At 43.5% G+C, this 13,541-nt stretch overlaps 1 protein-coding gene across 1 annotated transcript in view; it reads right to left on the bottom strand.

Moving 5' to 3' along the window:
* CADPS2 (calcium dependent secretion activator 2) overlaps nucleotides 1-13,541 on the bottom strand; it is a 323,439-nt gene that overhangs the window by 250,570 nt on the left and 59,328 nt on the right. The window contains exon 2 of the mRNA XM_037389390.1: nucleotides 3,215-3,328. Coding sequence (XP_037245287.1) covers nucleotides 3,215-3,328 — 114 coding nt within the window. The remainder of the gene's footprint in view (nucleotides 1-3,214; nucleotides 3,329-13,541) is intronic.

Here is a 13,541-nt window from a genome sequence, read left to right as displayed (position 1 = left end):
TCCTGTGTTAATTCTCAGAGAATGATTACAGAAAGAGGACTAAATGTTTCCATACCCTCTCTAAAACTGGAATGGAAGAGGAAATAATTACTCAAGACAATCTTAACTATATGTATACAAAAATGAAACCTGCTAAATTTCAATGAGACTTTCAGGAAGTGTGGTGGAACGCTAGGGAAAGATTACACATAACACTAAAATGATAGTTTCTGGAGAATTAAAGAAGAGTTTATGCAACTCTTCCTATGAACAGTTTTCCTATTTGATTTTTAAGATGAGTGAAAAACAATGCCAGAATATTAATAGGAAGTCTTAAAAACCACAGTAGCATTAGAAAAGACATAATGCTGGAAGGATGAGGCAACAAAACTGAGCAGTTTAAACTTGCACAAGTAGTCCTGACAGAGGAGCTTGACTCTCTTACAACACAGTGAAACTGATGCTGAAATTAATATTCATTTATTTAGTAAAGAAATTACTCTGTCAGCAAATATTTCTAGAAAAGTAAACCAAAGACTGAAGTATAGTAAGTTCCTAAATCTTTCAAACTTAACTCTTAAATTTTTATGAGGACAAATTCTGAAGACACCCAGTGATTACAGACAAATGTAGTGACTCAAAACACCTGCAACTAGTGATACAGGATTTATGTCACACGGCCAAAACAAACTTTTTCTTTTACATTCAAAGTTAAAGAGTTGGGTGTGGAAAATCAACTGGCTTTGCAAGAAATATTGCGTTAAGTCTCAAACCATGACTATGGCATAGGATTAAAGGCAAATTAATCATTTTCAGAGTAAAATAATTACTGTGCAGACCACGTATTTGTTTCCTTCCATGTCAGATAAAACTGAACTGTAGCTGAGCAAGGAAAGTACACAGAAATTAACACTGAGGCTTATGAGATGCTGCATGACAGGAACAAACAAGATGTCCGTAATTCAAAGTACTAACAAACACCATCAAACAGATTTGATGGACCACATGCAGAAGACAAAGATGAGAAAGCATCAGAGCACAGCATCAACACAACACACAAAGAAGTAACAGGGATTAATATTTTCAACAAATGGATAATAAAGCAAATGAAAAAGGCACAAGAGACACATGTAAGCAATGATATGAGAATATGTGGTAAAATACATAAAAATTGATTAAAATGCATTGAAGAGGTGCTGCAGCTTGAGCTAGATCTCCAGCTGGATTCCATCACTGCAGTGTTCATTAAATCTAATATTGCATACTGGTGACTATCTACTACAGCCCTGAAAAGAAATTAAAAATGACTACCACATGCTGACTCAAACGGCACAACTGGAAAAGGTGCAAGTCTGGAAGGGATTTTCTGGAAAGAATGGAAAATGGAATTGGGGTGGGGGGTATGATAACAAAAAAACCCACCAAAACAAACCAACAAAAACTGAAGAACCAAATTACAGCTAGTAGAGCTCGCAGTATATAAACATGGGATGAAGATCCCACTAGCCCATGGTGTCATTATAGCCTTGACAGCGATGATGAGATTTTTGGAAACCTCTGAAACTGGACAGCTAGAACATTTGTACACTTAATTCAAAGTGGCAAATGGCTGAAAATAGCTGGAGAACTTGAATCTTCCATTTTATAGGGCTATCTTGGACTATTATGCATAGCCTTTCATTGCAACAGCGGACATGCTGAAAAAATTATTTCTTGATGGGTCCAAAAATCTCATTAATAAGAGTCACAAAGTAAACCTTAACAGGACGGTTACTGTTTAGGTGTTTATTTTAAAATCATTTTTATTCAATATCACATCTTTTCCAAAGAGCAGGCTACTTCCTCTAACACATCAAGCTTCTTACACAGCTTGCTGAAAGAAAGAACCATAAACATTATGTCCTTTTCAATTCTACCCCATGCTCAGCATCTTGAGACATCCCGCTCCTCTGAAATGTACTGCTGGGCAGCTAACTTAATTCAGCCTTGCCCTGCACCATTTTCCAAATTGTCCTTCCTCCCAGTCTTAACTTCATCAGTTATACAGAAAAAAAGATCACTTTCCAACAACTTCTGTACTGTTCTTGCACCCCTACGTAGTTGCAAATGTTCATATACTCGTTTCACCTGCAGACCCACCCCCACTCTGTCACAAATGTCTTTACGAGATTTCCTTCATTTCAACTGCCACAGCACTGATCAGCCTGTGATCTGGAAAAACTCAAATTGAGTTCTCACGTTTCCGTACAACAGGGAAATCATTTGTCCACCCCTGACTTTTTTTTGTGCAACACAATTTAATGTAGATAAAAACAAGCTATAGGACATAAGTCATATCTTTTTCTCCATGAAGAAAAGTTTTGTTCACTAGTAAGGAATATCTGACCGAGAAAAAGGACAAATAAAATATGAAAAGTAACGCAAAAAGATTGAGCAAAGGTGTGGTAGAGTGACATATGGAGGAAGACCCTTCAAAAGAAACACTAGTTTAACATACAGCCCTTGTAATTCATTGAGGAACTCTGAAGTTAGATGAGACAAAATGAATTCATGGTACCATTTGCAGAGTAAGAAATAAATTCTCCAGTCATAAGCTGCTGATGTAACAAAGAGGACAGTGAACTGTCCTCTTAGTTTGGAACAGGACCCGTCCCTTAGGCAATTAAAACCACATCTAAAGACCTGCGCTGGTGGCTGAAGGCACTGAACATGCCTGGCAGGTCACTGCAGAACTTGAGAGCTGGCCCAGCTGTGTTGAAAGTTTCTCTTCTTTGGGAAGGGAACAGGTGGTTCCTCTACAAAAAACTATAAACGGTAACTGAAAATCAGAAGACATATTTCTCAAGATGGTAACGTACAACTAAGGCACTGATTAAAAGAGGTAACTTAGACGCATGGAGACAAAGATAGTGATTGTATCAAACACTGCCAGAAACATTTGTAGCACCAGAAGTTTTTTTTCATTTTGTCTTTTCTTCAGGGTTTGTTTTTTTGTTTTTTGGGTTTTGTTTTTTTTCCTTCTTCAAAAAGGGTGGATATTTTCAGTTCAATTTATCTCTTGTGCCCAGGCAGTGGATTTCAAATTTTAAAACAGAAAATGCAGTAGGAGGAAGCTGTTTCAAGAAGGTTTGGAACTTCACAGCCTTTGAAACTTAAAATTCCTTTCCTTTTATATGCATTAAAAGAGATCCTATAAACTTCTTAGACAATACAGAAAACAAAGCACATAACTTACCTCATAGTAACTTCGCACAGCATTGCAAAATGCTTCATCTGCTACGATTTGTGTCTCCCCATTCAAAAAGGCCTGGAAACGTTCCTTCAGGATCTGTAGCTGCTGCTTATTGAGCTGTGCAAGAAAAAAAAAAAGGGAGAGGGGAGAGAACAATAATAAATGCAGTTAGTCTTGAAGTTAAAATATGCAGCAGTATACACACTTGGAAGCTGTGAACAGGGAGAAAAGGCAGAGGCTCCCTGGCCACCTGGCTCCCTAGTGAAGTAGCAGCTCTTCAGAGTCCCACATGCCCAAGCCAGGTTGCTGCAGCAATCATTCATGCACACAGCACACAACTAAATCTCTCCTCTTTCCCTTGTGTCCTCGGGATGCTAGAAGTAAATCCATCTGGATACTTTTTAGCAGTATTCTATATTCACATGCCAAATAAAATGGCTGCCCTTTCCCATGGCAGCAGCACCACCTAATAAAACCTACCTCTTCAGTCTTAAAATATTTCAATTTTTTTCAGCCTTCAAATACATGAAAAACAACTGAGATGCCTCAATTTTTTGAAGTAATTTTAAAGGTCCTACCATTGGCATGTTTTAACAAGCACGCTCACCGTGAAGAAAATGGACTTCTGGGCACTGATTGTTATGCCACTACGAATGACACGAAACAACTAAGCTTGGGGAAGAGCAGCCACAAGACTCCAAGACTGTTACCAAATTACAATTACTGGACTTCATAATGAAGTTGAGTACCTTTTGAAAACAGACTCACAGAATGGTTGGGGTTGGAAGGGACCTCTGGAGATCATCTAGTCCAACCCTCTGCTAAAGCAGCTTCACCTACAGCAGGTGGCACAGAGACACGTCCAGGTGGGCTTTGAATGTCTCCAGAGAAGGAGACTCCACAGCCTCTCTGGGCAGCCTGTCCCAGTGCTCTGCCACCCTCAAGGTCAAGAAATTTTTCCTCATATTCAGAAGGAAATTCTTGTGTTGCAGTTTGTGCCCGTTGCCCCTTGTCCTGTCACTGGGCACCACTGAAAAGAGCCTGGCCCCATCCTCCTGACACTCTCCCCTAAGATATTTGTAGGCATTGACAAGATCCCCCCTCAGCCGTCTCTTCCCCAGGCTACACAGGCCCAGCTCCCTCAGCCTTCCCTCACAGGGGAGATGCTCCAGTCCCCTCACCATCCCTGTAGCCTCCGCTGGGCCCGCTCCAGTAGTTCCCTGTCTCCCTTGAACTGGGGAGCCCAGCACTGGACACAGCGCTCCAGACGTGGCCCCACCAGGGCAGAGCAGAGGGGCAGGATCACCTCCCTTGACCTGCTGGCCACAATCCTCCTAATGCCCCCCAGGATCCCACTGGCCTTCTTGGCCACCAGGGCACACCGCTGGCCCATGGGCAACTGGCCGCCCACCAGCACTCCCAGTCCCTTCCCCGCAGAGCTGCCCCCCAGCAGGTCACCCCTGGCCCGTGCTGGTGCTGGGGTTACAGGTGCAGGACCCCACACGGGCCTTTGTTGAACTCCATCAGGTCCCTCTCCACCCAGCTCTCCGGCCTGTCCAGGCCTGGCTGAATGGCAGCGCGGCCTCCTGGGGGATCAGCCGCTCCTCCCGGTTCTGTATCACCAGCAAACTGCTGAGGGTGCCTCTGTCCCCTCATCCAGGGCACCGAGGGAAAGGTTGGGCAGGACTGGACCCAGCACTGACCCCTGGGGCTACAGGCCTCCAACTAGACTCTGCACCACTGATCACAGTGCTCTGAGCTCTGCCATCCAGCCAGTTCTCAATTCACCTCACTCTCCCCTCCTCTAACCCACGCTGCCTGAGCTTACCTATGAGGATGTTATGGGAGACAGTGTGAAAAGCCTTGCTGAGGTCAAGGCAGACCACATCCACCGCTCTTCCCTTATCTACTCAGCCACAAAAGGCTGTCAGGTTGGTCAGGCCTCATTACCCCTTGGTGAATCCATGTTGATTACTCCTGATGACCTCCACATGCTTAGAGATGACCTCCAGTATGAGGTGTTCCATCACCCTTCCAGGGATGAAGGTGAGGCTGACCAGCCTGTAGTTTCCTGGATCCTCCTTCTTGCCCTTTTTGAAGACAGGAGTGACACTGGCTTTCCTCCAGTTCTCAGGCACCTCTGCTGTTCTCCATGGCATTTCAAAGATGATGGGGAGTGGCTTGGCAATAGCGTCTGCCAGCTCCCTCAGCACTCAGGGGTGCATCCCGTTGGGGCCCATGGATTTGTGGGTGTCAGGTTTGCCTAATTTCATCTCTAACCCTATCTCCTCAATCAAGGGAGAGTCCTCCTTTCTCCATGCTTCCTTTCTTTCCTCCACGACCTGGGATTCCTGAGGACTGGCCTGAGCAGTAAAGACTGAAGCAAAGGTGTCATTCAGTAATGCCACCTTCTCTGCACCCTCTGTCACCAGGGCACCCACCTCACTCAGCAGCAGGCCCACATTTTCCCTAGTCTTCCTTTTCCTGCTGATGTACTTGAAGAAGCCTTCTTGTTGTCCCCGATATCCCTTGCCAGACTTAATTCCAAATGGATTTAAGCCTTCCTCATTGCTTTCCTGCATGTTCTGACAATGTTCCCATATTCCTTCCAAGTGGCCTCTCCCTCTGTCCACATCCCGTAAATGTCCTTCTGCTGTTTGAGGTTTGCCAGAAGCTCTTTGCTTACCCAGGCAGGCCTCCTGACCCTTCTTGATTTCCTACTCATAAGGATGCACCAATCTTGAGCCTAGAGGAAGTGATGCTTGAATATTAGCCAGCTCTCTTGGATCCCCCATGCCTTCTAGAGACCTGATCCATGGGATTCCTCCAAACAGGTCCTTGAAGAGGCCAGAGTTAGCTCTCCTGAAGTCCAAGGTTGCAATCCTATTTGTTGCCCTGCTTCCTCCACGCAGGATCCTGAACTCCACCACCTCACAGTTGCTGCAGCCAAGACTGCCCCCAGCCTTCACATCCCCAACCAGTCCTTCTTTGTTAGCACAGGGTCCAGCACTACACTTTGTTAGCTGCTCCCCCAACTGAGTCAAAAAATTATCATCAATGCTCTGCAGGAACCTCCTGAACCATGCAAGCCTAGCTACACTGTTTTTCCAGCTGGTATCAGGGTGGTTGAAGTCCCCCACGAGAACCAGGGTCTGTGATTGTGAGGCTGCCTCCAAATGTCTGTACAAGGCCCCACTGACTCCATCCTGATCAGGTGGCCTGTAGCAAGCACCCACGACGGTGTCACCCGTGTTGTCCTGCCCCTTAATCTTCACCCATAAGCTCCTGACTTGTTCTGCATCTGTCCCTAGGCACAGCTCGACACATTCCAGTTGCTCTCCCATATAAAAAGCAACTGCACCACCTCTCCTTGCTGGCCTGTCTTTCCTAAAAAGTACACAGCCATCCATGACAGCATTCCAGTCATGCGAGCTATCCCACCATGTCTCTTTAGCTGCAATGAGATCACAGCCCTGCGACCGCTCACAGATCTCTAATTCTTCCTGTTTATTCCCCAGGCTGCATGTGTTGGGTGCAGGCAATTCAGAGGGGTAACTGAGCATGCAGGTTTCCCAGGAGGGGTGCAAGATGATCCACCATAGCCACACACACCCTTGAGGTGGCTGGCCTTCCAGCACTCATCCTGGGAGGCAGCTAAGGAACATATATTACTGCCCTGAATGCCCTGGCTTATTCCCCAGTTGGATGCGATGGCATGAGCATTGCCACTTTGGACCACTCCCCTCGAGTCCTTCACTTTAATGCCCGCCTCACCAAGCTGGCCAGCCTACAGCCAAAGACTCCTTTGCCTCTTCTACACAAATGGATCGTATCCCTCCACAACAGGCTATAGTCAAAGAATGTCCCGTTGTCACAGAGTCCTGGCAGAGAACATTATATGATTAAACCTTGCAATCAAACCATTTTTATCAAAGTTTAAAGTGAAGGGGAAAAGCAGTATTTGAAAGCTCTCTAGGGATCCAGACACAGGCCTTTTGCCATGGTTCCTATCAGCTCTTGAAATACTCAGTAAGATATTTCTCTTCATCAAATCTGTGAGAAGTTAGAATGTCACATCAAAGCAGACTGCTTCTTACATACTAATACAAAAAAGCAACACTTAAAAATAGTTGTTTTGCATTCCCAGAACTTAAACTCATGTAAAGCCTTTATTCCAGTAGGTATTCCTGAACTTTAAATTTAACATTAAAGAAGTTCAAACACAACTGATTGAAAAGGTTTTTCAACTTTGTTGTATTTTGCTTAGTTTAAAAAAAAAAACCCAAAAATAAACATACAGCATTGAAAATATTTGTGATGGCTAACCCGCAATAAATAACATTACCCCAACTGCATCACCATTTCTTACAAAAGAACTTTTTGGCATCTACAGTATGGTGACCTCAGGTCTCTAGTGTAAACGCTTTTGAGCTACAACACTGTTGCAAGGTTAGCAAAATTACTACTATCCTGATAATGTGATAACCTTGGAAAAATTTCTGTTTCCTTCATATCAAGGGGGGATTTTCATCCTAGATAAAATTTGCTAAGTTTGTCAAGTCACATGCTTCTATGAAACATGTAGCAGTTCACAGCAAAACTCTCTCCAAATTGAATGCAAACCTGAAAGCTGTTCTCACAGGAAACAATCGTATAGATAACATCTAAATACTTCATCTGAGAAATCCTCTGAAAAATGGTAAAATGTAGGCAGTAGCAATGCAAAACCAAAGAACTATGCCTTTGAAAAAAAAACCAAGCTAGTTAAAAATACATTACAATTCAGTTCCTCCACAAAACGATTAGTCATACAGAACAAGTCCCAGGAATCCCCTACAGAAGAAAAGGCCTCCTGTTGAGGCAAGCAAACTTCAACAGAGATCGCTGTGACTTGGAAAATTTCCTGCATGAGCTCTTGAGAGCAGCAGCCCAACCCTGACACATTGCCAGCCTGTACCACTGCTCGTTCAAAATCAATGGGGAAGGAGTATTTGTATTATGTCTGCACATACATCAAAAATGGCATCTATCCACCTGTCTGCCAGATATCCATTTCTTGCACAGAACCTGCACCACCAAGGTTAACTGTTTCTAACAGAAATCAAATTTTATTCCCAGATACGCAAGACAGGTCTTTCCCTTTATTTGATTCTCCATATTGTTCTCTCATTTTCTAAAGATACTGGACAAAGCTGGGATATTGGAAAATGCAAATTGCTAAGGATGGTTTGAGGTTTTTTTTCAGCATGCACTTGTTCTCATAGGGGACTTGAAGAGCCAAGCACTCCCGCAGACGGTGCACCGCCGCCAAGCAAGCAGCTCCTTCATCCCATGGAATATTCACAGCTCTGCCATGAGAACATGCGGGCTTCCTGCCAAGGCAATTATGGAAATGTGTTTTCATGCCTGCAGACTTCATTCTTTAGGTGATTTGCTTGTCTATTACCCACATATCAAACAAAAACATTATGAATAAGGCAATGAAATATAAATTTAATTCTGTCTTCCTCATTTTTAACCATCATAGTTCAGCAAACCAAAATGCCTTTAAAATATTTCTATATGAATTTCATATTCACTACTTCAGGTAGTAAGTAATTCTAAGGGTTGAGTAGCATTTTAGGATTACTGTACATTTCTTAACTTACGTTGCATTGCAAAATCTGGATGTGCAAGAGAATAAAGTTCTCCTGCAAAAATAAAAATAGTAATAATTTCAATGGAAAAAATGAAAAGCTACACCTTGCACTAAGGATGATCTGAAGTCTATTTTATAGGTCTCAAGTACTGTCATATATAGAGACACAGTTCTGTTAACTGTCAAGACACAGAATAATTAATAGTAGTCTACTGTAGCGTACAGTTCCTCTGGGTTTTTTTTTTAATTTGTCAGAATATTGAGTGTACAGTGAATCCTTACTTTTTTTTTAATGTTGATCATTTTTAATGGATTAATTAACACTTCAATTTGTAGCCAAGTGCATTTAAAAATGAAACAAAACAAAAGGAACAGTAGAAATAGTAGCTTAGAAACGCAGAGAAAAAAGGGAAGCCTAATCACATTAGAATGTCGTAATAGCAAATGGAGAGAAGCAGGCACCTGTGCAGGACATTAACTCTTGGATGCCGCCAGACAGCTCAGCCTACCCCAGTCTGGGCTACCTTTGAATTTGTCCATCTTGGTTAACAACGAGCAAGAGATGAGGACATCACGCTTAGCCAGGATCCCAAGTGAAATGTTTAAACTTAAGGGCAATAAGCCTGACCGATTCTGTCTGCTACAAGTTCACATAAAAGAGCTCAACACCTTCTGCAGTAGGATTGCCTTTCCACGGCACGCACCCTTCCCTCGGCAAGACCCATACACGAGACCTTTGCTTTCGGTACCTCACCACTTCTTTACATCTGTACTGTCAGTGCCTCTGTGTCTGCATTTTAATTCCAATAGAAAGATCCATGAACAGCAAAACTAAAATAAAAATAAAACTGACATTACTACCTGTACCCTCAAAGGTAAACTGAACTCTGAATATCACCTGAAGCATACAGTAAAGCCTTACTGCTTCTGATGCTTGCCATCAACCTGCTTCAGGTTTGTACTGCTTATTTGGATTTCGCATTCTCAGCGGTACAAAATCCGTTGTCATAACTCTGTGTGATACTTCATAAATAACTACTGCTGCTTCATGGGAGAATGTATAACTAAGTTCCAGCGTCTCAGAATATCAGGCTTGATTGCATTCTGAAGAATGACTGAAGATAAGAAAAGGCACCTTTAAGGAAAAGCAAGATTAGCAGCCTTCAAATTTTTCTGTATTGCTGTCACGCAACAGATAAAAATTCCTTTTCCCCTCCATCCCTGTGCCTTTCACAACAGGTAACAATTATTTTTTCCTTTAAATTTGCTAAGCTTAACAGACTATCAAGAATGAAAACATACTTAAAATAGAATAAACTTCTCAAAGAGCTATTAAAAAAAACCCACAACTTTTTGTCAAGTTACAGTAGCAATTTAACTTTTCATAATTTACAGAGTAACACAGTGGTATCAAAGTAGCCTCAGGAACTTAATTATTAAAAACATTCTCTTCTCGCATTTAACATTTCAAAGAAGCTTTATATGTCCCAATATATTCCTCTTTGAGGACTGATATAAAGATTTGCTTTGTCTCTTCTAAAGTGAAACTTGGGTATGGAAACCTAGAAGCATTTGTCTTTTAGCTCCACTCACGTCTTTAAATAATTTCAATAAATGGATTTTACACAAAATTTGCTGTCTTATTTTTTGAAGAAGTTGCATTCCAAACAGATCTGGCCGTTAAGGGAGTTGTTCCAATGTCACATGTTGTACTTCATTAAATAATAAACTCCAAAATTTTGAAGGAAAAATGTATGTATTTGGAACAGTAATACTGTTTATCTTCTCTTTGAAAGACAGAAGGAAAAAAATAAGCCCCTAGTTTCAGGTTGACGCTAGCTTTAGCGAAATTTTCACCTGCTTCTCACTACCGAAGTACACGGAGCAGCTCACTACTGCCCTAAACGTATGCAGCCAACAGCAGCCGGCGAAGACGTAACTCACAGCGCCAGCGCTTCCTACAAAACTTTGACCTTCAAAACGGTAAAGCTTCAAAGGTGGCCGGCGTGTTGGTCACAGCCAGCCCCTCCCCCCCCCGCCCCACAGCAGCGCAGACGCCGGTTTGCAACGGCCGCGCGCGGTGCCCCCGCCCCCCGCAGGTGCAGCCAGCCCCAGCGCTGGTACTGCGGGACCAACGCTCCGAGCCACTGCCACCTGCTGGTCGTCTCGGAAATAGCGCGGAGAAAGAATCACGGGGTGCACGTCTTCCCACTCGGAGCTGGGACCTCTTGCAAGTGCCAACAAACACCTGACCCTAACGCAAGGATCTTCCCGACTCCCACACTGTCGTGTGAAACTACCCTTTCTCAGACGGTATGGCTATTTTAAGAAAACAGCAGGAGGTGAGGACTGCAATTACAGATGGAGCTAGATAAAATACTTCTTGTGCAGACTAAAAAAAAAATAATAATGGATAGGGAGGAGTCAACCAAAGAGCCACTCCTGAACTCTCGGTGGCAGAGTATGCGATCTGAAGCACCAAACATGACTTAAGTCCCTAAACACTTCCTAAAAATAAGAAGTTTTGTTATTTCAAAACTATGCCATTTTGTCCAATGCCTTTGGCCAGCAGCAGCTGCTCTTGGACAACTTTAGCCACAACTACACTTTTTGAGAGCAAACTGAAAAAAGAAATAACCTGATGAGCATGCCCTGAAACAGCTGTCTCTCCCGCTTCAGTCAGGAGATAAATTTGCATCTCCTGAATGAACAGAAATTAAGGTACAAATTAATCCTTTTACATCCAACTTTTCACACAATTCTTTGAACATAACTGTTTCTTGTCTTGCCAGGCTCTTTGTCAAGGGGGAAAAAAAAAACAACCCAAAAAAAACCCCAAAAGAGTCAAAATTATGCCAAGGACTAACCTTCTGATGTCGTGAGTTGAGTTTCACTATTAATAGTTCATCCCACTTGCCCATACCCTCAGCCAGAACCAAACCTGGACAATGCAACAGGTGCATTTACAGTGATGCTCAATTTAACACAACACTTCCAGGATGAAAAAATTCAACTACCACTAATTTCCTAGCATGTCAAATAGACCACGTGTTCAAGGCACTACATGTTCAACAGGTCCATTCGCACATCAAACCAAGTTTTCAACCTAAGCTCCACAGGCCTGCAAGAGCAGCATGCATGTGGCTTACATGTTTTTTGTTGGATTTTTTTATGTTTCATATGATTTCACATAGCTTTGAAAGGTAGCTGGTTAAGTGCTGACGTAACTGTCATCTCCCTTGTCTCCCCACCTTCCCAAATCCTCCAAATGCAGCAGCATGCTCAAGGATGTCAAGCTCCCTGACTCCCTCCCTCTGCCTCCTCTGCGGGGCCTCTGAGCTCAGCTGCACACAGTACTGGTCAACCCACCACAGCAGGCTTTCCTCTTCCCAAAAGAACCTTAGGAACGGCAGGACAGCACCTAACAGCCCTTGGAACAACTCTCACTCCTCTGCCGAGCAAGACTCAAAAGACAACCAAATCTTCATCCGAGACCAGTCCTGCTGTAACCCCAGCTCCTCACCACCCCCACAGCGCCAGGGAGGGCTTTATGCACGGAGCTGGATGTTGGGAAGCCACACGCACACCTCCTCCGAGAGAGCCAGGAGCAGGACACAGAGCCCTAGGTTCATTATCTCCTCTTTCTGTGCTGGTTTTGGCTGGGATAGATTTAATCTTCTTCGCAGTAGCTAGTATGAGGCTACGTTTTGGATTTGTGCTGGAAAGCGTTGATAATACAGGGATTTTTCATTACTGCCGAGCAGTGCTCACACAGTCATGGCCTCTTCTGCCTCTCACCCCAGCATGGAGGCTGGGGGTGCACAAGAAGCTGGGAGGGAGCAGAGCCAGGACAGCTGACCTGAGCCAGCCAGAGGGATATTCCATACCATACAATGTCATGTTCAGCATATAAAGGTGAGGGAAGAAGGAAAGGGGCGGGGACACACACACATACACACAACGGGATGACATGGACACGTTCAGAGTGATAGTGTTTGTCTACCCAAGTAATGTCTTCCCAACACGTGATGGAGCCCGGCTGTCCTGGAGATGGCTGAACACCTGCCTGCCCATGGGAAGTGGGGAATAAATTCCTTGTTTTGCTTTGCTTCCACGGACAGCTTTCGCTTTCCCTATTAAACTGCCTTTATCTCAACCCTTGAGTTTTCTCACTTTTACTGTTCCGATCCTCTCCCCCATCCCACTGCGTGGGGAGCGAGCGAGCAGTTGTGCGGGGCTTAGTCGCTGGCTGGGGTTAAACCATGACACCTTCCAGAAAAACAGAATTTCTGTGCCACATCATTGGCTTTTAATGAGCTTTATCTCATATTGGTGATGAGAATAACCCTGCAAAGCAAACAGCTAGTTATAAACAGCAATTCTCACTCCATTTCCCCTCCTTCTCCCCTACTGTACCTCTTCTTCCAGAATCTGCCTACACAAGAATATTGTGTTTCAGAGCAGAGATGGACAGCGTTCATTTATAGAAAATTACTTGAGAGATTTTCTACTGATGAAGATGACTAAATAAATAGTATTAGAGAATCTCAGCACTAAGACAGGGTGATTGCTGTGGTTACTGTGCTGAATTATGCAGGTCTTCATTGTGTACAGTAATGGTCCTATACAGCATGTGGGTAGCACACAATATATATGCTGTCCTTTACTATTCATTGCATAAACCAATTCGAT

This window comes from Falco rusticolus, chromosome 5 (genome assembly GCF_015220075.1).
Source record: "Falco rusticolus isolate bFalRus1 chromosome 5, bFalRus1.pri, whole genome shotgun sequence".
NCBI classification, from domain to species: Eukaryota; Metazoa; Chordata; class Aves; order Falconiformes; family Falconidae; genus Falco; species Falco rusticolus.
This window is presented reverse-complemented; position numbering and strand designations above follow the sequence as displayed.